Source organism: Dicentrarchus labrax, unplaced genomic scaffold, assembly GCF_905237075.1.
Source record: "Dicentrarchus labrax unplaced genomic scaffold, dlabrax2021, whole genome shotgun sequence".
In the NCBI taxonomy this organism is placed as follows: domain Eukaryota; kingdom Metazoa; phylum Chordata; class Actinopteri; family Moronidae; genus Dicentrarchus; species Dicentrarchus labrax.
Window position 1 is genome coordinate 7,891,974 of NW_026136707.1, and position 26,059 is coordinate 7,918,032.

At 39.3% G+C, this 26,059-nt stretch overlaps 5 protein-coding genes across 7 annotated transcripts in view; 3 read left to right on the plus strand and 2 right to left on the minus strand.

The window, feature by feature from the left end:
- lin28aa (lin-28 homolog Aa) overlaps positions 1-4,366 on the plus strand; it is a 12,539-nt gene extending 8,173 nt beyond the window's left edge. For both annotated transcript variants that reach the window (XM_051407756.1, XM_051407755.1), the window contains exon 4: positions 462-4,366. In XM_051407756.1, coding sequence (XP_051263716.1) covers positions 462-681 — 220 coding nt within the window. In that variant the 3' untranslated portion in view covers positions 682-4,366. The remainder of the gene's footprint in view (positions 1-461) is intronic.
- Positions 4,367-5,605: 1,239 nt separating this feature from the next.
- mecr (mitochondrial trans-2-enoyl-CoA reductase) lies at positions 5,606-8,880 on the plus strand. Its single transcript, XM_051407749.1, has 10 exons — positions 5,606-5,895; positions 6,450-6,547; positions 6,652-6,783; positions 6,866-7,009; positions 7,528-7,630; positions 7,908-8,010; positions 8,124-8,197; positions 8,277-8,337; positions 8,426-8,498; positions 8,578-8,880. The coding sequence occupies exons 1-10, from the start codon at positions 5,720-5,722 to the stop codon at positions 8,739-8,741; spliced, it is 1,128 nt and encodes a 375-aa protein (XP_051263709.1). The 5' UTR covers positions 5,606-5,719; the 3' UTR covers positions 8,742-8,880.
- A 263-nt stretch (positions 8,881-9,143) lies between these two features.
- Positions 9,144-12,285, minus strand: smpdl3b (sphingomyelin phosphodiesterase acid like 3B). The gene is made up of 8 exons (XM_051407746.1): positions 12,148-12,285; positions 11,837-12,050; positions 11,421-11,518; positions 11,195-11,338; positions 10,927-11,096; positions 10,296-10,476; positions 10,064-10,197; positions 9,144-9,910 (listed from the first exon to the last, which is right to left on the minus strand). The coding sequence occupies exons 1-8, from the start codon at positions 12,206-12,208 to the stop codon at positions 9,551-9,553; spliced, it is 1,362 nt and encodes a 453-aa protein (XP_051263706.1). The 5' UTR covers positions 12,209-12,285; the 3' UTR covers positions 9,144-9,550.
- On the plus strand, positions 12,126-17,679 carry rpa2 (replication protein A2). 2 transcript variants are annotated; one of them, XM_051407751.1, is made up of 9 exons: positions 12,126-12,261; positions 13,763-13,848; positions 13,990-14,091; positions 14,804-14,917; positions 15,371-15,445; positions 15,714-15,830; positions 16,173-16,307; positions 16,621-16,715; positions 17,169-17,679. In XM_051407751.1, exons 1-9 carry the CDS (start codon positions 12,207-12,209, stop codon positions 17,254-17,256), a joined length of 867 nt encoding a protein of 288 aa, XP_051263711.1. In that variant the 5' UTR covers positions 12,126-12,206; the 3' UTR covers positions 17,257-17,679. The 2 variants fall into 2 exon arrangements, with proteins under 2 accessions (XP_051263711.1, XP_051263712.1); XM_051407752.1 differs by lacking the exon at positions 12,126-12,261 and adding an exon at positions 13,363-13,528.
- themis2 (thymocyte selection associated family member 2) lies at positions 17,076-24,611 on the minus strand. Its single transcript, XM_051407744.1, has 6 exons — positions 24,445-24,611; positions 23,885-24,025; positions 23,231-23,656; positions 19,746-20,962; positions 19,433-19,550; positions 17,076-18,996 (listed from the first exon to the last, which is right to left on the minus strand). The coding sequence occupies exons 1-6, from the start codon at positions 24,545-24,547 to the stop codon at positions 18,884-18,886; spliced, it is 2,118 nt and encodes a 705-aa protein (XP_051263704.1). The 5' UTR covers positions 24,548-24,611; the 3' UTR covers positions 17,076-18,883.
- Between the last annotated feature and the right edge of the window lie 1,448 nt (positions 24,612-26,059).

Genomic DNA, 26,059 nt, shown 5'->3' on the forward strand with positions numbered 1-26,059 from the left:
TCACAGGGTTACCTGTATGTAAAAATGGCCTCCCCTGAGCTCTTTTTAGCATCTTTCAGCTCGTTGTTTTGGTTTTCTGGCCTGAAACTGCACTGGTTTGTTTCTGTTAAAAACTGTATCTGCTACCTATTCAGCACCAAACAGCAGACAAACAAAGGGACTAGCTGGCTGGCTGGTGAACACAGTGTTCAGCAGCTAAAAAGACAGATTTTTCCCTCAGGAGGGATCAAAAACTAGCAAGCTCAAAGAAGAGTGAATATTGGATTTACATTTGCCAGGTGGCCAGAAACATCCAAATGAGTTATAATGTTTCTCTGCTGGATGTGTAAATAAGCAACTGTTTGCTAACAAGTAGGCCGTATCAATCAATGATATCTACTGCTCCCAAGTGGACAAAAAAAATCAGCAATTGCATGTTTAAGCACACATAACATCTGACTAAATTCTCTCTGCTCTTATAGGTGCTACAACTGTGGAGGCCTGGACCACCACGCCAAAGAGTGCAAGTTACCACCCCAGCCCAAGAAGTGCCATTTCTGCCAGAGCATTGACCACATGGTTGCCAACTGCCCAATCAAAGCACAACAGTCCTCGCCGGGTTCTCAGGGAAAACCGTCCCCCTCGAAAGGAGACGAGGAGGAGCACAGCCACTTGGCACTGCCTCCCGAAACCTCTGATTAAACGAGAAATTGGGCTACACTGACGCCGGGGGAAGCACAGAGGCCAATCAAACTGCTTTGATGGAGAGATGGGACACACGATCCTCTTCCACCTGTTGAAGCTGCTTTTGGAACTACCTCAGGTTAAAAAAAAATTGCTTATGATGAAGAATGTTGCTGACGTTTTTGTTTGTTTTCATTTGGTGTAACACTCAGGAATACTGCTGTATTATTGCACTCAGGACGCTTTGGAAATGTTTAAATCACCGTTGTTCTTTGACGGGTTTGAGATTGTAGTGAGCAATGCCATATAACGGATTATCTTGATGAGTTTTTTGTAGAATCTGTGTTTTCTTTTATGCGATACTGTTCCTCTCCAGTGGGCATTATACCTCTTCTGTTTTTGCATAATACTCAGTCAGTATATTTAGTATAGAGCTACACTTTTGCTGCCTTACCTTTTTAGTCTTCTTCCTGACTGTTACACCTCACTACCCGACAAGGCAGAGACGTGACAATTAGTACCTCTGTAATGAATGTTTTGCATATGGCATGGGGAATGGGAGGGTTTGTGAAAACACATGGGACGGGTTTTAGGGTATAACTAATGGCAATGGATTGGCATCTGCCAATATTGCAATTGACCATCCAGTAATCCTGGGGCCAAATGAATGTCAGACCAGAAGTGGTTTCCAGCTTTTGGTCAGAGTTATTTTCATTAATTAATTATTTTCAACCAGCGTTTTGCCGGCTGTCAAAAGGTGCACGGTCGACCTAAATGGTACATGTTTGGTCTGCTACTAAAACCGTCATTCTAACTGCTGATGGTAAACCAAATATTCTCAGAATACAGCTATGGAGTTTGTGGTTTTAATTGGGGTTAAATCAAATCCTTATTGCACTACAGTATTTACACAGCATTGTCATTACTTTACACCCAACATCACAGCTGGATGTGGACAGATGTGGTCTGTTGTACTTGGCTGTGCGATGTAGCGTGGTATTATATCTCCACGCTACATCACAGCTGCTCAGCACGTCTAAAACGTGTCACTACTTTTTGGCGGGGAAAAAAAAAGATAAGTTGTGATCTCAACTAGAGAGGGCAGCAAAACACAGCTTTTTGAGCCTGGTGCTGAGTTTCTCTTTAGCTTCTCTGGAAGCTGGCAGCATGATCTTAGTCAACTTTCCATCTACAGTAGCCTCTCATTTTATTGGCTGCTGTGTGAAATACTGTTGCTTTATGATTACCTCAACGTGGATTTGATAGAATTCCAACCAATGTAATGTAATACTAAACCCAATACACGTACATCATCAGTTCTAATACGATACTTGACCTGGACTGGGTTACTGAGGGATCCAGCTAGCTCTCCTCTTGATACTTGAATAAAATGAGGCAGAATCAGCCATGATGTTGCCAGTGGGATGGCTGATGTTTTTGTTTATATCCAGCGTGATCTATTTCTAGGTAGTTATTTAAGACATTGCCTCCCTATAACCCTTAGTAGGGTAATAATTCAGGAACACCAAGCTTGCACGGAGGAGCATGTAGAACTAGCTAGCTAATCAGCATTTTTACTCCCGTTTTACAGGAGAAGCTGACAAGACTTTTACACCCAATTAATATATATGTAAAATTATTCTAAAGCCTTTAAAAGAAATCATACTACTTATTTATTTTCATCCAATAGTGCTGCCGCTTCTCCATCTGCTCCTGTTGAAGCCTCTCAGCAATGAATAGTATACATTAAAAAACCAGCCAAGTGTCATTCAAAGCTCCATATGACTTGAGAATATATTTGGGTAACATACTTTTAACATCAAGGTACTTGTATTAATGTGTACATATGTGCTTGATAAATCATTGTCCTTACCAATAATTCATTGCAGTATGAATGCAGTGTAACAGTAATATACTGTGACACAAGAGTGACAATATACACTATATACTGTACAGGTACATAGTATTATGAGGACTGACATAAACTGTGACATTTTTTTTTATTTCTTTGCCTTGTATGATTTTTTTTATTCTTTATTTTTGTGCACAATGAGTCCCATTGTTATTCCTATCTATGCCAAAACCAATGCAATGTTACTCTGCACTAATCATGTGTAAGATGCATTAATTGTCTTTTTATATTCTGTTTAATCCTTTGAATATATGTTTCATATTCAATATTATATTTTTTAAGATTTTCATATACTACATACAGTTGATTGCTGGTTGGAAAACAAAAAAAAAGTACTTCCACTCTTAGGCTCATCTCAGGAATTGCCAATCTGAAAACTCAGGGAATACTTCAGATTGATTGGAAGGAGTCGAGGAGTGTTTATTCAAAACAAAGCAGGGACTGAATACTCATCCGCATGATGTGAAGCATAGGACAAGAAAGCCTCTCTTTTTGCTTTCTGTTTTTACTTAAAAATACTGATTGTGGCCAATAAAAAAGCAATGATGTGAAACGGTTAAGATTGAGATTCACAAGCTTTTTGATTCTAATACTTTGTTAACTTTCCATGCACCCAAATGCGAGATGTTCTTTATATTTTCTCCTCTTTGAAATATTTTGCCATGATATGATATGAAGAAAATGTTCCACTATTATTGTATTTTTTCCTCTATAATCGTTGTAGATGGGGATGTAGTAGAATATTGTTAAAGGGACTGGGGCTAGTAGTATATAATCCGGGGTTGTCTCATCTTAACACATGGCCGATACTTGGTGTTTCAGACTATCAGTGCTTATGACAAAAAGAATGTGTCATTGATGACTTAATACTCAAATATCGTTTCATACTCTGCCGTTAGGTGGTGTTTATATACGTTTTCCAAGTTTAAAGGTTGCAGAAGCAAACACTGTTTTAATAATTCCACTCAGGATGTAAAAGGATACAAAGATTGTTTAAGTAAGTGCTCTGATTAGATGGAATGGTTTCCTTTTCTGTGTACTTTTATGTTGAATTTACCACTTATGATTGCAGTGCCAGTGTATCCTCTAACCTGAACATTTTCCTTTCTCTCCATTTCAAAAAAGGGACACACGGATGAATTTGTTAGCAATCTCTGTGATTTAACTTTCTTTAAAATCCCTGAAACCACTAACTTACCTCATCTGTCGAACTCTTAATTGGATTCTGACACCCACTATTTAGATAAAGGTTGAATGACAGTTATGTGTTGTATTGTAATGTTTGCAATATTCTGCTGTACTTAGTGATGTTTTCAAAGTATCATTTGGAAACTTAAGTCCATGGAAGACATTCTGATTGCAACAAACCTGTTTGACCCCCTCGGTGGTGTGTTATTTGTGATATGATTGTCGGGTATTAGATGGGTTAGATATACCTTGAAAATCCAAGGACCTGTAAGACTATGTGCTCAGGGTAATATTTGAAGCACATCAAAGCATTCTGTATCACAGTTGGCTTTTCATGGTACATCTTGTTTGTGACCATCAGCCATTTAATTTGTGATTTGGTGTTTTATCAGATAAATAACTTCCAAAAAAATGTGCATTTATTACTGATGAATGTATCAATGTTGACTGCCATAAAACTACAACTATCTTGATCTATCTTATCTTGATTTAATGGCTAGTTTGTCAATGATGAGCAGCATGTAGGCTTTTCAAAGTATTACTGTGATTATGTTGCTATATGTAAAGATCTGCTCCATTTCCTAGTAAATATGTCAATATTCATGTGTCTTTTTTTTCTCCTTCTTACTCTTACAACAAAGATCAACAATTAGCATTACAACTAAAAGTCATGCATTCAAAATCTTACTGAAGTACATTGTACAAAATATTAGCAAGGTGTAATGTAGTATCAAAAGTAAAAGTACTCATGCATAATGGCTCTAAAGGATTGCAATAGTTTGTAATCCATATATTTTACCTTTTAATGGTTTATGATTAATCTATAAAGTCTTAATATTTTTTTTAAATATTAATAAATCCATTTTATAAAGTAGTTCTTAGAAAGTGGTACACAGCATTTTAACGGTGTACCTGGTCATGGTGGAGTTGATTTTAACTTACTTATATAGTGGTGTGAAGTTTATTCTACAACAAGTCATAAAATGATAGTGATATAAAAAAAATAGTGATATGTTAATTTAAGGTAACTGGTATAACTTTTAAATAGATGTACAATATATTAGTAAACAGAAAATTCACAACGATTTTGATAGCCAAACAGATTAATTGTAAAAGCGCTTTATCAATTGCCAGCAAATTACTGAAAGTGGTGGTGACTTTGTGCATAATGAAACTGAAATGTTCGCAGGAGAATTATTTTTAATTATAAGTTACAAAAAGAAAGCATTCTTGTCACCTTCCTCATAATCTGACTACAGACAAAAAGAGAAATGAGTCCACATATCAAACAAAATTCTCAGAAAACTGCAGGTCTGCTGCAACTCTTAGTTATTTTAAATCAAAGACTTTGAAAAGCTGTTTGCCACTGCCTTTTATTTAATGAGATTTCAGGTTTTGAGTATTATCTGACTTATTATATATTTTTATATATTTTATACACACACATTTTACCCTTTATTTTATGTGGTCTTGTGGAAATGTGCTATACAAATAAACTTGCCTTTGCCTTGCCTCATACTACCAACTTCTGAAATGTAGTGAGGTGAAAGCCACCAAGGTGTACAGTACAGGAGCGTGGTTACAGGCCACCACATTTTGTGTCCTATACATCCTCATTTGAGGACATTTTTATTGCCTATGACTCAAAAAAGAAATGTACACAGGGTGTGAATTATAAACATCAGCGTGTCTCAACGTGCTGTATACATGAAGTGAAATATAATTTAAAACCATCAGTTCCTCTTTTGTTTGACTGGCAACCCCGTGAAACTGAACCACGGTGCACGGGTCCACGTTTATCCACCAGGGGCGCTGTTCTCTGTTTATATTCCCAATGACACCACCTCATGAGTGAAATCCAACATGGCCACGCAGTAGGAGGATCACACTTCAAATGACAAATACAACTGAGCCGTAGTGCTGTTTTTGTATATTAAAGTTAACTCCCGTGTCGCGATGTGGCTGCCACTTCACACAGTCAGCAGAAGGAGCTCCGTCGCTGCTCTTTTACAGATTTCAAGGCACAGGGGGAAAGATAACGTGTCCCTCTTCAGTCATTCAGCTGGACTTCGAGCACAAACATGCCCGGCTCTTCTGTATAGAAAACACGGAGACCCTTCAAAAGTCGTCCAGTAAGAGTCCCCGTCTCATTAAACGTGTGGTTTATTCGCCGCTGTTGCCATGCAACTGTCTCCTATAGTAATGGGAAGAGGCTGTACGCTGCTCTTTAACGGAGTCGGCGCAGTTAACCAGACGTACATTTAACAAACCAACCAATTAGTCTGAATCCTCAAAGTCTTTCCTCTTGTAAAAGTGAAAAATAATGTTTGAAAACATGTCTGGTAAAGCATAAATCTCACCTTTTGTGTCGCTTGTCCAGGTAATTTTTCCAGTGTGGTGTCTTCTTCGCTGTGTTAGGCCACGTCTTAATGGGCTCATTACTGCCCCCAGAGGTCGGAGGGCGAAACACACCTAGTTGCACTTGACAGCTGGTCAGAAATGCAGTTGTAGCTTTTGTTCTTCCCCCAATGGCCACAAGGGGAAACAATAAGCCTATCACATAATGGAGATATTTTCTGTACTCTTGTTTTATCAAGTCTGATATTCTTAAATTAGAAAGCTGTCACCAAACCAAAAGCAGCATTGCACATACTCGTTTTTGTATATGGTTTTTTTTGGTTGCCAGGTTGGAGGATGTAGATCTGCCCCCCATAGGTGCAAAGGATGTCCTGGTTAAAATGCTTGCAGCTCCAATCAACCCATCTGACATAAACATGATTCAAGGTATTTGGTTTCTGGGTTACTTCCACACCAGACTACATAACAAGAAGCCCAACATTGTTAATGCGTGTAAGATATGAAGGTCAGTTGTTTATTTGTTTTTCCAGGTACTTATGCTATCCTGCCTGACCTCCCAGCTGTTGGGGGCAACGAGGGAGTGGCCCAGGTCGTAGAAGTGGGCAGCCAGGTGAAGTCCCTCAAAACAGGAGACTGGGTCATCCCAAAAGATGCTGGTCTAGGTAAATTGCAGCTTACACAAATGATTATTAATTATGTCTCCCAACATGAGATCTTAAGGATTTTGTGCCTTTGGGTGAGCAGGGACCTGGAGGACAGAGGCAGTGCTAGCTGAGGACGATGTAATCTCACTTCCGAATGACATTCCCTTGTTGTCTGCTGCCACACTGGGAGTGAATCCCTGCACCGCCTTCAGGATGCTCTCTGACTTTGAAGATCTTAAGCCAGGTAATTATTTCAACACACACTACCATAGAAGGGGTAGTCCCTTTATTTTACTAATGTTCCACTTTCCTATGGAAATGTTGGTTAAATTGACATTTTAGCCTCCAGACTGATCAAACCATCAGCCCCCTGGTTGCATTAATGTAAAAAACAAGATGACTTACAGAATCAGTCCTTACTAGTGAATTTGAAAGTAGTGCTGGTATTTGCACCGTGAACCTTCATTGGAACCAATCCTGCCCAATCCTGCCCAATTAAAGTACTAATAATATTTTTAATATATATTTTATATTAAATATGACATTTTAGATTATATATTAAAATTACTATACAAATCAGTCCACATTAAAATCCCCAATCAAACCCATCTTTTCAGAAACACTTTTAATGTGTTAAAAATTGTTGTGTGTTTTATATTTATTTTAGTGTGTTGTTTCTATGACCTTTTAACTTATGTGTCTTTGGATATCATAAAAATGCTCTGTAAATAAAATGTATTATTATTATTATTATTATTGCAGGTGATTCTGTGATCCAGAACGCAGCTAACAGTGGAGTTGGGCAGGCGGTGATACAGATTGCTGCTGCACGGGGATTAAACACTATCAACGTCGTCAGAGACAGGTGAACTTATATTAGAGTCATTTTAGATTAAACTTATTTAAATGACTATTGTGGGTAAATAAAGGACTGGTTACACTTTAGCTCTCTTTCCCACTAAGTGTATCAAGTCACAGGAGACAAAACGTTTCAGTCTTAATCAAAGGCTCAGCTTATCAGTCTGTTCCTGACTGTAAAATTGTGGGGTCTTTTGTCCAAGGGTAACAAAGGGAAAGAGTTTTTTTGTGTGCTAGAATTTATGATGGTAATGAAGTTCTCCATTGTGTCTTCCTTTTCAAAGGCCAGAGTTCACACAGCTCAGTGATAGGCTGAAGGCCATCGGAGCAACTCATGTGATCAAAGAAGAGGCACTGAGGCGGCCTGAGATTAAGGAACTGTTCAAGGTCTGTGGGTCTGAAGACTGGTTAAAAGATATGATCACGTGGCTCTGGTTACTGGCAAATAAACACACTCCCAAGATAAATCTCTTTTATTTGTTTGTTTTTTTTAAAAAAAGACCTGTCCAAAGCCTAAACTGGCACTGAATGGAGTCGGAGGCAAGAGCGCAACAGAACTGCTCCGTCATCTACAGTAAGGATGCTGAATAATCTTTATTGGCATGATCTGACACTGAAAGGTAAATCTGATCTTTAAATCCCATGTATTTCAGATTTGGAGGATCTATGGTGACATATGGAGGGATGGCCAAACAGCCAGTCACGGTCCCTGTGGTAAGATGAAACCTTTTACAGCCTCTCAGATAATTTTTCACCTGGACACTTTTTCTCTCTGTAGACTTACTAAACTTTTTCTCTCCAGAGTGCTCTCATTTTTAAGGATGTGAAGGTTCGTGGGTTTTGGGTCACACAGTGGAAAAAAGATCAGTCAAACAGTGAGTTGGCATGGAGTTTCATAGATCAAGATACCTAAATAAGTCTTTTAAAATGAATTTCATGAGACTTTCTCCCTAGATGGAACAGCATTTAGAGTCATGCTGGATGAACTGTGCCACCTCATCCGGCAGGGAAAGCTGACAGCTCCTGTCTGCACAGAGGTGGGCCTCCAAGACTTCAGCAAAGCTCTGGATACAGCCATGCAGCCTTTCACTTCAGCTAAACAGATCTTGATCATGTGAACGCACTCATCGACTAACTACTACACTGCATTGACCAAAGTTTATGAACTGAAGCGTAACCACAAGGTTGCCACTTTATTGTTGATGCGTCAATCAAATGCACTGCTCAAGAACATAATAAATGTGTTTTCACAGCCGGCTCAAAGTCCAGTATCTTTCATGTCACATGTTACGAGTTTACTGACTAATTAAAAACCTGTTAAATCTTGATATGAGATAACAGGAAGCATTATAGAACCCATATTGTGCAGTTGTATCTGTAATATTAGTAACAGGTTGCATTATATGGGCATGAGTAGGTGCAATTGATATTAATCAATTGATTTATTGTTGCGATAACACTGATATTCACAGTGCATCAATCCTTGCTGTTAAAACATTTTTTAAACCAGTATAAAACAGTTTTAGCCATTTTTGGTGTTATTTAATAGATAAGAGTTAGATGGGGAGCGAAAATATTTTACAAAAGTCTGGATTTGATCCAAAACATTACAGTTGAGTGCCGTGTACTTTAACCTCAAGAACCACATAGTTTTTCTAATGACTGGAAATGAAATATTCAACCAGTACCAATAAATCAAGGTAAAGAGGCCACACCAAAGATTGCTGAAGCCAAAGGTTGTTTTCTCTCTGATTAAGTACATTTAGTGCACGACTCAGTTAAATTATAGATGTCATATGACTTAAAACATGATTGTTAAATATTGTAATTTAAATCAAACATTTACATTACCACAATGCTCTTGATCTTGATTTTCAGTTTTGTAATAATAATATATTTTAAACATTATCTGTGATATAGATAATCATTACCAATTGGCCGAAACCAGACTTAAAGCCACAAAAAGGACAGGCAGCAACCCACCATAAATGGCAGCTGCCGCCCCTTGTAGACAGCGTTCATACTTTTCAAAGTCTGCCTCTCTGGCTGCGCACACGTGGTCAACACGGCAGTCATTGTTACACTCCGTCAGGTCATAGCTGACGGAGTTGAACTCATAGTACTTCTGTAGGTAGCAGCTGTCACTAGCAATGCGCTCCAGAGCCTGGTGCATGGAGGCTGGGGAGGCGTCTGGTACTCTGAAGCTCTCTGTGAGGCGATACTCCTTCTCCCAGCGTCCGCGGGCCGCATTTGCTCGAGTTAGATTGAGGTAATAGGTCACCACATCCTGAGTAGGAAAAACACCAGAAACCAGAACAATAAAAGTGTTAAGTGCTTTTTGGGGGGTTGCACATCCTGTTACAAATAGGCTGTAGATTTCAGCTCATAAAGACTTCTAAACAAATTTGAATGGAAATTATACATACTGGCCTTGACTTACTTTTACCACAAGTGTTTGGGTGTCATACTCAAAGACACGGATCCCAGGGTTGTTGGCTCCGTCTTTGACTCCAGGAAGTGTTGTTTTCCACGGTGTGACACCTGGGCTGAGGAAAATTGCACTGATAGGAGATCCTGTAGAAACAGAAGGACCATAGCAGTGCATCACAGTCAAGACATTAACAAATAAAGGCATTAGTATCAGCAATACGTTTACAACAGTCTGACCTTACCCTCTGAGTTGTAGAACATTCGGAAGCTATCAGTATGATGATGACCAAAGAACTGTCCAAGTATGACTGAATGATGCTTCTGAATTAAATCCAAGTATAGCTTGTTGAATTTAGGTGTGAACCACGGCTTACTTCTCTTCTTCTCAAAGAAACCTGGAGGAACGTGGCCAATGATGTACACCTGGTAGAAAAACCCACGTACAGTTAGCAACAGCAGTTTGTTTTTTTGCAAGGCATTAGTACCCAATTCTGGGATTAGTGTCATGTTTCTTTATGAGTGTCAAGTTGTCGAAGTTAACCTGTTTTCCATGAAGTAATTACACGGAAAAAGGATGTAACCTAAAAGTATCCTTCCTGTTTACCCTGGTAACCAGGGTTAAAAAGAGGAATGATGTATTTATGATGCACTAACGTCATTATGTTACATACTGTAATATGATTATTATTTCTATTCTTTAACATTGTGTGAGCACCTTAAGCAACTGTAACAAACAAATTTCCCCCCGGGGATCAATAAAGTAGTCCTGATTCTGATTACTGCCCTCTACGCTGCAATTTAAACACGACAGCAAATTAAGAGAAGGCAGGATAGCGGAGGATGGAAGTCTCACAGATAGACAAGATGCTTTGCCTTTTCTTTGTTGTTGGTGGCCTCTGTAAGAACCTTGTCTGCCCAGCTAAACTGGCCCGCTGGATCATCCATGTCCTGGGTCACCTTGTTCTGATCATAGTAGAGATTAGTGTTGAGGACCAGCATCCTGAAACCTGTTCGATTCAGCAGCTTTTCAGTGTAATATCCACCTAGACAAATAGACAAGCAGAAAATGCATGACGCAATTAAACATGCTTTTAAATGTATATTCAAAATAAATACAAATATTACAGGAGGCTCTATCCACCTTTTTTAAATGTTCCTTGGGACTCAGGATCTAACCAGTGTTGCCATATTTCTGCTATTTGGTCATAGATGTAGTTTTGGGCTGCAGGAAGCTGGCTCTTGGGATGATAGTCATGGTTGCCCAGGGCAGAGTACACTTTAGTATCTGAGGAAGGCAAAATGGAAAGCTTGATAGCCAATGTTTTCTTCCTTTAAATACATATGATGTCTCTTGACCTCACACTTACCTGGAAACACCTGTGTTATGATGTGGGTAAGGTTGCGTATAATGTTGAGCACTGCGACTTCTCCCAGATCTTCATTGGGAACATGTGGTGTGTCATCTCTGAAAATAAAAACAATATATAGTTTTAGGATTAAATACTGAGGGGAAGTGGTGATTTATTGGGCCCCACAGTTGGAGGCCCCACTGAATAGAGTAGAACTATAATGTACAACGGAGGCCCACGCCAATGATTTTTCAGTGGGACAATGCTTCCATGGTTTGCCCTATTGCAAGATTTCTCGTAAAAAACAAAACAAATGATTATGAAGCATGAAGCACTGGTCTCTCTGGATATGGACTTGGGACTCACCAATCCAGCAGGAATCGTATATTTATTCCTTCCTTTTTTTTATTGTACAATTAGCCTAAAGCACACACCCTGTCCATACGATGAAGTCCGGGTCTGGTAGAATATCTTTCATGGCATACACAGAGGAGTTAATAAGGTCCCATGGCGAGTCACAAGCGTAGTCTCCAAATATCCCGGCATTGGCTGCGGGTCGTTTACCGCTTGATGCGCACACGAGTTCAGGATTATTATTCGGGTTATATGTTGGGTCCCAGTGCTGATCCGTGATGTGCCAGAAGTTCCCTGGAGAAAAGCGATGCGTAATTACGCGCATGAAGTTGCCCCTGCACTATGAAAGGAGTTTTTTAAAAGAAACATTTTAATGTTGTTGGATACTTACCTGACAGCGCAAGAACCTCTTTGAAAAGCAGATAAGATAGGAGCAGCCTTACTGTAGACATGTTGAACTCTTTGAGGAAAGCAAACAAACAAAAGTCAAGAGCAGGTTTGAGAGGTAAGTCTATAAAGGACAAAGCGAGATAAGATACAGCTATTCATAACGAGTCTTTGACCGGAAGGTGGTCCATTTCTCTGCAAGTTCCTGTTGTTGCTCCCATTTCAAATATAGAGCGAGATTTTACAGCCTGATAGACTAACATGGGATACACAAAATAAAGAAGTTCAAACTACAATTTGCATTTTATTTTTAATTAAAAGGAGAAGTAACAGCTTTTGGCTGCTTTTGGCAACAGGCCCAGAGCAGTAAACTGGTAGACTATAATAGAGAAATCCAATAGGCCTATGTATCATGTGGAATTATTTGATTCAGAGATTGAAGCAGTGTACCAGACAATATGCAGGCTATTTATAGGCTACAGATTTGACAATGCCATAAAAAGGCATCAGATAGGCTACAGCACCCTGGGTAAGTCTAGTTAGTGCAAAATCCCTTCGTACATATTATTTTATATAGTTTAAATATAAAGTCAGATCTACGTTTACAGTTCTTTAATCAGTGTGTTGTTTCCATGTTGTTACATCGTAGGCTAAATTACATTTATTTGAATATTTAAAAAAGGCAGAACAAGTCTTGGGGTGCGTATGCTGCCTTCGGGTGATGCTCGTACTTCCCGCATCGCAGGTTGTAATTCACGGACTATTAACTGTAGAGAATTTATTTATTTGAAATTGGTACACATAAAGCAAGTATATCTCGTAACAGTCGATGCGTGACAGTTAATCAAGCAAAGCAATACTTAAAGAGTAGATATTAGGTAGTATATCGCCAGTACACGCAATATTTCCGACGGGACTTTAAGGCAGCAAAGCTTTGGCTCACCACCGCCACTCATTGCGACTTGCTTGGGTGTATTTTGCCCCGATTGTTTCCTTTCAGGCACTCATTTATTCAGCGCAGTGTGTAGCGCCCCTAACAAGGCATACGAGTCAAATTCTGGGGTAAATAGACACTAAGGATTTGGCTACGGCAATTGGTTGAGAGTTAGAGTCGCCCGTATTACCGACAATACGGGATTTGTACACACCAATACAGCAACAACTGCCTGACAAGCCTATATCAGGGCTATCACTTCCTGTGGCGGTTTCGCGGGACTTCTGCTGTGCGCATGCGTTGTACATTGAGTTTGGCGCGCGGGACTGCACAAGGGACCCCAGTGCAGAGCTACCGTACCTGTGACTGTTGTCATCGCTACATAGTGGCTGTAACGTCTCACGTTTGTGTTTAATAACTCAATAACAAGGTGCCAACATGTGGAATCAGGGTAGGTTCAATGTCCTCACGGTTGAGTTCATAAAGTGGTCAGGTCGTGCTTGTTTACATTTTCTGGCTGCGGCTAACGTTAGCTGGGCTACTAAACTTTACCTCTTTGTTGTTGTTGTGTCTCTGATGTGAACGTCAGTTTGTGAAAGAATAAGTGTTTTAAATGGTGAATAAACGGCTCCCAGTCCTCAGCTATAACTTATATAAATATAACTATAACATATTTGTGTTTCAGGTGAGTCGAGTATGGTCGGAGGTTACACTCAGTCTGCAGGAGGCTTTGCATCTCCTGCCCCATCCCAGGGAGGAGAGAAGAAAGGGGTTTGTACTTGTACTACATTTATTGTGTATGTGTACTGATCTGATGGAAACACCGACTGACAATTTGAAGAGTGAGGCACAGCAGTCAACCAGTGTCTGTCTGTCTGTCTGTCTGTCTGTCTGTGTGTGTATGTTTTACAGAGAACCCGTGCCACACAGATAATCCCATGCACAGTCTCGCAACTGATGTCTGCTTCCCAGGCAGATGAGGCCTTCAAAGTAGGAGATGTGGAAGTTGCCCAGGTAAGCTGAAGTAAAGCAGGGTCTGTATGTTTGGAAAAACATGAAAATAACTCTCAATAGTGTCTAGTGGTGCATTTACAGTAGGGCTGAAAGTAATGATTATTAGGGGATCTCTTCAGAAAAACAATACTTCAATATAATGCTGTGTTGAATGTTGCACTCGGCCATATTGTGATTAATTGTGCAGCCCTAGTTTACATTGCCTGTTTTGTCCAACCAGCAGTCCAAACCACAAAGTTATTTACAATGGTATGAAAAAGGGAAGGGCAACAGAATAAACAGTCAGCAATTCCTTTTCGATATTTGATTCATCATTTCAGTATTCTCTCTAGCTAAAATGCCAAACATTTTATAAGTTCTAGTTTCTTAAACATGAGTATGTTGGGGGTTTTGTATTGTAAGTTGGATAAAACAAACAATTTGAATACATAATCTTTTCTCTATTTTCTATCATTTTCAATTTAAAAAAAAAGCAAGAAAATAACCAGCTGATTAATCAATAATGAAAATGTTAGTAGCATCCCTAGTTGCGAGGTCACAATAGGTATACCCCCCCCGCTCAAAAGTGGGAGTTAACTTGACAAGGACCACAGTGCTTGGAAAATTGGCTATTATGTATTGTGAGAAAAAACACAACCACTATTGATCAACATATTTTTTTTTTATTGCCACATGTACCACATAAGAGAAGAGTTCATGTTCTGTATCATAGGTCACCATCGTGGGTATCATCAGGAGCACTGATAAATCCATGACCAACATCCAGTACAAGGTCGATGACATGACAGGTGCTCCCATGGATGTGAAGCAGTGGGTTGACACTGAGGTAAGTGAGGGTGCTTTTAAACTTGAATTTCTGCTGTTGTAGTATTCTCAGTAATTCATGCAAAGAAGAAATACAACCATTTGTCTGTGAAATATAAACATGCGATAAATGACACCTGCTACTGAGAAGGCCACATTGTTGGTGGTTTCCTGTTCAGCTGAGGCTCTTTAACCATTTAAACGTTGAATTCTTTTTGATATGAGATCATTTTATTGTTCCGAGTAACAGTAACTTCAGTAAGTATAAGCAGTCATAGCAGCATGAATTAAGAATGTAAGCCCAAATGTAACATACAATGTAAGGTGCTATGACAATAATGCAAAACTTTTTTTTTGCCACAAGCGTGCCCCCACATCATTCTTCAGAAGCTGTAGCGTGCTGAAGCATAGCCTATGTTTTGGTAAACCACATAAACCATGCCCTTTAGCGACACGGTTGTTTTGGTTTCTATAGGACCCCAGCGTGGACAGCACTGTCTTGCCTCCAGGAACGTACGTCAAAGTTTCAGGCAATCTGCGCTCCTTTCAGGTGAGTTTACTGTCCTAAAATGGTCTCCGCAGTTCCCAGAAACAAATCAAATGGAGCTTTATTATCCCTTACGATTTTTTTGGTGCCATAAATATGAATTTTATTTCGTTCCACTCGAGAAGGCTGTGATCTATTGACCAACATGGTTTTTGTTTTGTTTCTTGGAATACATGCAACACAGTTTGCGAGGGAGGATGTCTCACAGTACTCCGTGAATTCTGCCATGTTAAGACTGACTAAGGGGGTGTGTCTCTTTTTCCGGTGTCAGAACCACAGGTCTGTCGTGGCATTCGGCGTCAGGCCGCTGGAGGACATGAATGAAATCACCTCACACATGCTGGAGGTTGTCCAAGCACACATGGCGCTCGGCAAACCTCAAAGCACGGTGAGAACTCTTCAGTATAAACCTCAGCAGGCTTTATCGTTTGTTTCAAAACCCCAAAAGTAAGGAAGTCAGGTTAGCTGTTAGTAAGTATAAAACACACATCAATGTGATGCTTAAAAGCAATGAAGTTCTTAAACTGATAACAACTATAATCTGAGGAGACTATACTGTACCGGGCTTCTGCATACCAACACTGTTGTAGTGTAGCCATAGAGGATCATACAGAATTCAAATTTGCTGTTGTCACATATCTTGTTACAAGTATTTGTGTTCGGGGATGTACTTTTGTGTTTTTACTAGGAAATTTATCAAAGCAATTTTTTTGTTTTGTTTCTCTTTCAGTCAGTTTCTGGTGCTAAAGGAGGAGTGAGCAGTAACATCACACCCCCATCACGGCCTGTCATGGAAAGCACAGGAGGGAGTTATGCAGGCGCTAACAACATGGTTAACAATGGGTTAAGCGCAAACCAGAATCAGGTGAGCCTATATGATACATTATAATGAGAAATTTAGAACACACTGCTTTTGAACGGTTGGCGTCATTATTATATGGGGATCACTCAGTGTCAGTTTCCTGGATACTGATTTAACACTGACTGTGAAACTTTATAAATAAAGCACACAATTTCTGTCTCCTCCTGACTATAAATATGATTTACATGAAAATAGTTTAATCAGAAAAAGAAGTAATGGTTTCACAAAGAGAAGCTGCTAAAGCTGAAGGATGTTTCTGTATTTGCAGTTTGTTAATGTGTGCATGTTTTTAATATGTCATTGCTCATCTCACAAGGTGCTGAGTTTGATAAGAAGCTGTCCAGACCCCCAGGGAATCAGCATTCAGGACCTGAAGCAGAGACTCAGTGGTATAAGCCTGGGTGTCATCAAGTAAGAGAAGTTCCTCTTTAAGTTTAAGGGGATAATCAGCCATAGAAAATTTTGCAATGTGGCGTTCTTAGAAATTTGGACAGTGAAGTCAGTTACTGTGTTACAACCATAGAGCATTGTGTTAATGATATGATCAGGGACTTTTTGGTGGTAGCTCAGTGACTGTAACTTCAGCTTAAGAAGACACAGAACATTCACACTAGCTGGCTTGAAAAATGATCTGTCTCATCTGTGTTGCGTCAACCACAAACCAGTTCATGTTTTGTGTTTTGCTTGAAAATCATTGAATCATTGATTGACGTATTGTAAATGTGTCAAAAAGCTACTTCAGTAGAGACAGAAATCAGAGGTGTCAGACTGTTTTAATATGTTGAGAAGTTTTATTTGCATACTTGAGGTTTATATAAAAAGTGCTTCAAAATACCATTAATATTTCTCGTTGTGCTCTAACAGGCAAGCAGTGGAGTTCCTAAGCAATGAAGGTCACATCTTTTCCACCATCGACGAAGACCACTACAAATCAACAGACAATGATGAATAGACCCCTTCACCTTCTTAGCACTAGTGGGTTTACTTATGTGAATTTAACCTGATAAAAATCATTAGTATTGGTTTTATAACTGAAATCTATCCACTAAATCACTATCCCTCTGACCTCATTAATGCCAGCGAACTGAGTGAAATAAGGCCTTCTCTGTTAAGGTACTGTGGTGGTTGTTAGTTGAAGAAAAAAAAAAACATGCTTTATATTTAGTAAGACCTTTACACCTCCTGTATTCCTCAAATTGCTTCTGCTTCTGCTTGTAAGTCCAGGGGGTTTTGCTGTTTAAGAAGCTGTTAATACTATTCTGAATTCCCCATCTCCATTGTAAAGCATTTTCATATTTTAAAGACTTGGAACATAAGCACTCAGTTTTTGTCTATGTAACATACTTCTGCCAAAATTAAAAGATTATACAAAGTACAGTTGGGTCATCTACCAGAACTCTTTTGTTTCATAATTTACACATATTACTCATTTTTCTATATAACTTTGTTATATCCTTAATGGATATAGTCTAGACAGTGGGTTTAGAAATCATTCAAGCCATTTCACTTTTCCACATTTTGTCACATTAAACCTTCATCTAAGACAGTTACCCACCCACCCACCCCTGCACAGATACTAAATTTACATGTGTATTCATAGCTGTGAGACCACAAACTGAATTTAACCACTTGTATTTAAGGTCACACTTGAGATGTTTACTTGATTGTGTCCAGCTGTGGCACATTAAGTTGACTGGGCATGATGCAGAAATCCGTCTATACAGCCTTACTGGTTCACATAGTAAAAAAGCTTTTAAAATATGAATTAATTAAATAGGTGTGAGTGCATTCTGAAGCCACATCTTATAAAGATGGAGAAAAAAAAATGTCTTAAGTATAAAATGCACCTCCAGTTTTGCAATTGTATTACATACGTATTGGTTTCAGCGGTAAAATAAATGAACATAGCACACTGAAGGAAATTGTCTATTATAAAGGCTCGCAGTCCATATAATTAAAAGGAAGTCCAACAAGTTATTTCAATGAAGCAAAACAAAACAAAAAAACAGGAATACATACAATGTGTAGCACCTTTTTGTACTCTCAGATCAATAGTTTGCCGTTACAGCTATAAGAGCTTCTAGCGCTAGCATATGAGAAGCAGCCATTTTGTCATGTTTGTGGTTAGGACTGTTGCCTCCAAACAAGGACTGGTTTGAGCCCTCTCTGTTTAGAGTTTGCATATATACTGTAGGAGTTTGACATGCATTAAATGCCTGTACGATCACATTTGTGAAGCTTATAAATGTGCATTTTTTTTGATACAAGATATTGATTTAACTCTGGTCATTTTTTAGGGTGTTGTTTCTTGCATCATATAAGGACTGTATTATACTGTAGAGCCTTGCTGTTTTGTTCCAGGATGGACTATGTACAGTAACAGCTAGTATTGCACAATATAATGGTATTGTATACAAAACTACAAGCTACAACCCCCCCAAAAAAACTACCATATACGTTAGATCAACTATTTGCTGTGAAGTTTGAACAAAAAATACAAAAGGTACAATAACATTTCGACAAATACTACAACAGTAAATACTTAATATAATAATATTTCACTGTTGCTGTAGAACATTTTAGTAAAACATGACATTCTCTTGGGCTGCCTTCATCATTGCCACCAAATTGTCGTCCACAGTTTCATAGTCGTGGTCGCTGTCCACATCTGCTTCGACTTCACACACCAGCACTGGGGTAAAAAAAATGATTCATCTATTAGTAATATTCTGTATTTTGAATTTTTAATACTATTAATAAATCCAATTAAAAAAGAGTACAGGAACCAACAATAAATTGTTCATTTATTTGTTGTGCTTTAGTCAATGACACACCTCTTGTGGCCAACATGTTATTTTGAGTTAATCGCACATACACTCTCCTGATGCCCTAAATAGTTACTTAAGCACCAAATGTGTATTAATGAGCAGCTGAAAATAGTCCCAAACAAATGCAATATTTGCACCTGCTTGAGTCACTTTTTAAATTAATAGCTTTAAAAAATGAAGAAGAGTTGTAAAGTATTGTTGGTTTTGGTCTTTTCATGGGACTTGTTGATCTAAATGATCCTTTAAATTTTGGCAGTATGTCTGAAATCTGTGTGATAAAGTCTGAAAAAAGAGCTTCACCTTTTTTCTTAGAGTCCTCCCTTTCCACATAGGTGTTGGGCAGAGCCTTCCCTGTTGTCACTTCAGCTGCTGAGTGCTTTCGGGGTACGATCGGTGGAGGCTGATCATCTAAGATAGCCTGCACAATAAGAGGAAGTTTTATTATAGAGATGAATTCTTTACCACAACACAAAGAGGAAACATCTTGCATGCAAAGTTAGCTGTTTCTGACCAGTATGAGATTTCCTGAAAGTCACATTGTGAGAAAATGCAATCATACTCAGTAAGTTAACATATGTCATGTGTGAGAAAAGTGAGACTAAGTGATACTTACTGGAGGTGGGGGAGCTGGGGGCCTCTTTTTGGTATTTAAAGTCAAATTAGCTAACTCTTTGGTTGGGGTGCTTTTGTCTGGTCGATGTTTGGACTTGTCTCCCTTGGATGATTTCTTCGAGGATTTTGATGCTTTTTTGCAGGACTTTGAAGACGTCAGATTTCGCTTTGGTGGTCGAGGTGGAGGAGCCGCATCTGAGTTCCCCTGTTTGCGATATTCATAAAAGAACGTGTCTGTCACCTCAGTAACCCTGTCCACATGCCACTTAGGAGGCTCACCGCTGGGCCATGGCAGGGGGTCTCTGGTGAAAGAGACAGACATAGAGAGCCACTGGGTTGGGATCTCAAAACAGTGGTCTGGCTTGTTTGGAAAGCTTGCCTGGATGGTGGGCTCTAACATAGCCCCCTCTATTCTGAGACATGCAAACCCGGATAGTGGATCAGTCTCGAGTTCAGTATCACGGCTCACGACTTTAACATCCAGCGGCAGGTTAAACTCCTTGCCCAGGTCCCTGAGTTTGTACTTCTTGTTATCAGTGAGCACCTCCACAAAGTGACCCTGCATGTACAGAGGCAGAAAGATCTCCTCTCTCTCATCCTCCTGCTTGACCTCCTCTTCATCATCATCGTTCTCATCTCCATCATCCGCCTCTTGGAGACGCTGACACAAAAGGGCCTCGACGGACTGCTTCTGTCCCGTGCTACTTCCACAAGGCAACTCCATCCTTTCGCAGCGAACAATCTCCAGCTGTTCCCCCACACTGAGGGCAGGCAGGCCCTCCTCCTCGACTTCGTCACAGTTCCTTGTCACACTGAACTTCAGACCTGGTGCCTGAACTGAAGCAACATACAGCTCGTACACTGAGTTAAACTCTCTTGGCCGCCTCCGAAATCGTCCACCGTATTGCTGAGATACCAGGAAGTACTGCTGTGTCTTTCGGCCCTTCAAGCTGGATAACAAAACCATGGCTGAGGTTCCTACCTTGTGGAAAACCAGGTGGCTGTTCTGGCTAATTTGTGGCAGCCAGCTGCACTTGAACAGAGAGCGGGTCTCTGGGCCTTCTAGTATCTCCACTACTGCAGGGAAGGACTCCTCTGGCTTGGAAAGGACCTCTGTCAGACTGAGCGGAGTCACAAAATTCACATCCTTACACAGCTCAGTGACATCGACCACATCCACCTCTAAGCTGGAGGGAAACTTCAATATATTCTTCCTCACTGTACAAAGAATGAGAGAAATTATGTGAGAAAATGTAGTAGAGGCACATGATGAAATTAAATTGACTAAAACCAGACTACAGCATGCTTTATCAGTGATGGAAGAAGTATTCAGAACCTTGCGAGATGCAAGTACAACTAATAAAAGTAGCAATACAAAAATACTCCTACATTGAAAATCCTTTATTTAAAGTACAGCAGTATATTATATTTATTTTTTTTAAAGATTTTTCTAAGAGTTATTTTTACTAATGCATTGATGTTGGTCAAGGCGATTTACTGTAGGGTAATTTAATCAGTAACACTTTACAATAAGGGACACACAATTTTGAGTTGAGTTTCCAGGGAACAAATAAATGATGAATGAATGAGGAACTAACTGCTAGTGAACAATTAGTTAATGAGTGACTTTTGATCAAATTTTATAGAGAAGATATAGATTAGTTAATGTTTACCTAATTGAGAAACGAGTAAGGACCGAATCAGGCATAACTTGGTAATTGATGATTGTTAATAAGCAGTTCCTTAATAATTCCTAATGGTGGACTACATAGTAGATAATCATGAGTTACTGGAGAACAGACTGGGTGATCTTATATTAATGAATCATTAGGTAATGATTCGTTCATGAATATCTGTGAAACAATCACACTGACAACTTTCTTCATCTGAACCAGCCGGTGAACGAACAGCACAAAACTAGTAACGCCATTAAGTAATGTCATTGCATAATACTGAGGGGTTACTGAGTACAGTAGCGTAGTTATGACGGGCCCCAGTGCACACTAAGTGACACTTATATGTGTGAAAGGCATAACTGCTCGTTCAGCCTGTAGATGTTTTTTTTGCACCCAAACAAGACACTGTATATATCATATCATCTTGTCACCTAAACAAGACTTGACACCTGACAACATCAAGTATATATCAGTACATATTACCCAGCAATCATCTTTGCGTATCTGTATTTGACTAAGTAATAATAATAAAAAAGAATGAAGAAAGTAATACATTATAAATTTAATTGAATCGTTTTTTTAAATAGTTTTCATAGTTTATGTAGAATAAGCTTATCATTTTGTTAAAGGTTGCTATGGACTACCATGCCAGGGTATTTATAGCAGTATTTCCAAGGGTGTAATTTTAATCACTCACATTCATAAAATAATGACGAAGTAATGATTCAGCACTCAGTAACCACTCAGAATGATCACCACTTTACTTTAGAAGAGTAAATAAGCGTAATAATGACCATGAAATAACAAAGGACTAACTATGACTAACTAGTCAGTATGATGCACCACTTTGCATCATCATTATTGTAAAGTGTTACATTGCTTTTCTGTACAAAATCTCAATCAGCACACAAGTACTAACTCTAAACTGGGAGATAAATGGAGTGGTAAAAGTAGAATATTTGCCTTTCAAATGTTGTGAGATATGCTCATGGTAGGAACTGTTGGGTCTCAGTAAATCATTTTATAAGGAGTACAGTCTAGACCTGCTCTATTTGAAAAGTGTCCTGAGATAACTTTTGTTATGAATTGGTGCTACACAAATAAAACTGAATTAAATTGAATTAAAGAAGCATAAAAGGAAACGTCTGTTAAGTGCAGTAATGAGTACATAAAATGTTACATTGTGCTCTAATTTGCACACTAATTACAATGTAATTTACAGATATGTTAATCATTTCTGATCAACCAATGAACAATGTGTGCAAATACCGTTAAACTTCAAATAATGACCCGGGCTTTTATGTGCTTTAATCACTGAAGTCAACTTGCTCATATTTGGAACAGGTGTCTTCATGGGACAGGCCTTTCATTTCTTTGCCATAAAACTGTTCCTCAGCAAAGATGGGAAATACTATCAAATTGTTTATTTAAACCAGTATGAATATTACTTTACTATTACGTCAAATAACATATTAGTGACCAATCATTTCTGTAAAATTAACTGAACAATTGGATGGTGGAGAATCTAACTGATCTAATGTTGTGTAGCATGTCCGTATTGACAAAAGTGGGTTTTTAAGAGGTTTTATATATCTAGAGAATTTCTTTAAAATCCAGACCAGGCATCTTACTGAGACCTTCATTGATTTGTCAAAACGTGTAGCCACACCAAGCTCATAAAGGGGACCTGCGTCTAACTGGGACCCTGATTTTAATTGTAGTTTTACGGTAAGCAAAAAGAATAACCGTTATGTATTTAAGATTCAGATCATTTTCATTCTTTTCAAATTAAAAAGTAGATTATTCTCACAGTGCATGATGGCGTTGACCTGGTATATGGGAGTGAGAACAAGGGGTCGTTCACACTTGGTGGTGTTGACAAAGCGGAACTTTCGACTACGCAGGCAGGGCGAGGACATGATCTCCCGCAGAGTGAAGCGCTCCACGCTCTCGCACTCAATGAACTGCCCGTGGGAAGAAAGTGGGATATGCACTTCTGCAGAGGCCTCCTGTTGTCCTTGAACATGGCAGCGCACCTGATCCTCCTGACCCGTGTTATGTTCAATGGAGAGCACTGTCAAAGCTGTCCCGGCCCCAACAGTGAAATTATCAAAGGTCATCTTGGAGCGGCTGGTGAAAGTGAAGGGAAGGCAGGAGTCCAGACCCACAGGCCTCAGACTAACCATCTCCTCGACTGTGTTGTATGGCATCTCCTCTGGAACAACCTTGAATAAGCCTGAGAAACAGTAACCAGTGTCAGTGCAGCAGTCAGCTACAAGCCTGAGAAACAGCAACACGTGTCAGTGGTCAGCTAAAAGCCTTAGAAACAGTAATAAGTGTCAGTGGTCAGCTACAAGCCTGAGAAACAGCAACAAGTGTCAGTGGTCAGCTAAAAGAAAGTCAGTAGTTAGCTACAAAACAAACTTAGCTGTTCTCACAAGTGTTGTCTTTAGCTCAGACCGACCTGTGTGGTTGATAGGCAGCTCAAACTTCTCATTGTTGTCGATGTCTTCACAGCAAACTGATAAGAGCTCAATGCCAATGACCTTTATTAGATCCCCAGTGGAAAAGCATACCTCACTCCCAGAAATCTCATATATAGACCCTGAAACAGAAAGTAAGAAATCGAGTAAAGAAGGAACAAGACAACAAGCACAGCAATGAGAAGCTATATCAAGGATAAATAACCTGTTTTCCTATATGTTTTCGTATTGTGCTGTATATAACTGGGACACAATCTTACTACTCTTCTAATAAATTTAAAATTATCAATCATGAACAATACAAACATTTCTACTAAAACTAATTCTCAATCTGATTTTGCTACAACGTCTGATTTGGAGTTTAGAAAAGAAGGAAACATGTACACTAGATAGATATAAATGTATGCAATAGACACAGACACAATACAAAAATCTGGAGTATCTGGAGCGTTCTCAACTCTAATCTCTAATCTCTTCAGCGTTGTCCTTATCTACTCTCACAGTTTAGGTTCACAATAGAATCAAACAATAAAAGGCCTACCTTGGAAATAAACTCCAGAGCAAACTTGTAGAATTTTTGGCAAACAAGTGTTGTCCAAAGATGCAATTAATTGCTGAAGTGGCAAAGCAGTTGTGTCTGCCATCACTGCTGCCTCAGTGTGTGTCAGAAAGGAAGGCAGACAGCAAATGACAAGAGCAGCATATATGGAGAATGCTTTCTCAGTCAGAAACCACAAAACTGAATGAGGAAGTTACAGGAGTGGTTTGCACAATACTTGCAGTCAGAGATGGAAGCCAATCGATAGGCCTTGTAATACTGTCAATGTTTAAAGGTGTGAAATGTATTTATTCTGTTACTTATGTTGCTATATTTCAGAGGGACTCACACTATTTTCAAAAGTAATGCATTAAACAAATTGAAATTAAATAAATACATAATAGAAGTACACAAAACACATAGAAAGTGAAATTAGTGGTGTAGAGTGTGCATGAAAGTGGAGATAGTACAAAAATGTTCTGGGGTCCGTACAAGTAAAGGGAAAAACTGAAGAGGAACTAAACCAAACATAACCAAAGGGCAGGAGAGAGAGAGAGAGAGAGAGAGAGAGAGAGAGAGAGAGAGAGAGAGAGAGAGAGAGAGAGAGAGAGAGAGAAACTGTAACAGCCAGGGCTGTATACACTTGTAACTTCTGAACCCAAGTGGCAAGGAAGTGCAGCGGTCGTCATATTTAACTGACTGCATCTAAAGCCTTGGTTTGCTATCACTAAAGGACAGTAAGATGTATACCTTTCTAAGGAAAGGTGTCCAAATTTGAATATGTGTGTGCGTGTGGGAAATGCAAGTTGCAAGTTCCCACACTAATTTTGTTGCAAAATGAGGGGGTTTGACGTCATGTCAAGCATAACAAACTGTGTGGACAGATTACACAGCTCCAAATAGAAGATCTCCCCCAGTTTGTCACACGGTAATGGTTGATACTTGACATGAAGGACAGATAAGTTTCACCCAGCTGATCCAGAAAAGGGTTCTCTGATTTCTCTGGAAATTTCTTTTTAGTCTCTGTACCACCCTTCACTCCAAATATATCCAGGTCAAATGTGACACATCAGTTAACGGGGGAAAATACCCTCTATTCTCTCAGAAACATAGCACACACAAAAAAAAAAAGCAGCCTCACTTCCTTCTGCTGATCTGTTCTGCATCCTCCCACCTCTGTGACATGACGAAGCAGCCCCTCACAGCATCTGACAAAACCCACAACACTTTCCACTTTCCTCAAAGATCAGCCTAGTCTACTGGGTGAATCTCTTGGAGGGCTCCCCCCCTCTCTTTTCCATGATCCAACAATGCCACAAGAGATGCTACCACGACTAAACACCTGTGTTACTTGTGTAGAGAAAATGTAAATGTATGCTTTTCCTCAGTAACCAGAGTCAAGACATAACATGTTGTTAGGTGCAAGGCCCTTGCAGTGAATATTCACATCTGAAAACACCTGTCTTGTTCAGGTTCTCACACCTATACACAACAACAAGAGTAATTCAAAGACATTTTTTTGTAGCAGTTAGTTAGTCAGATATCTGGGATTTGAGGACCCCTAGTGGTTCTAGAGGGAGTTCAAAGTTGTTCTTATTCACTGCAATACCCCTCACTT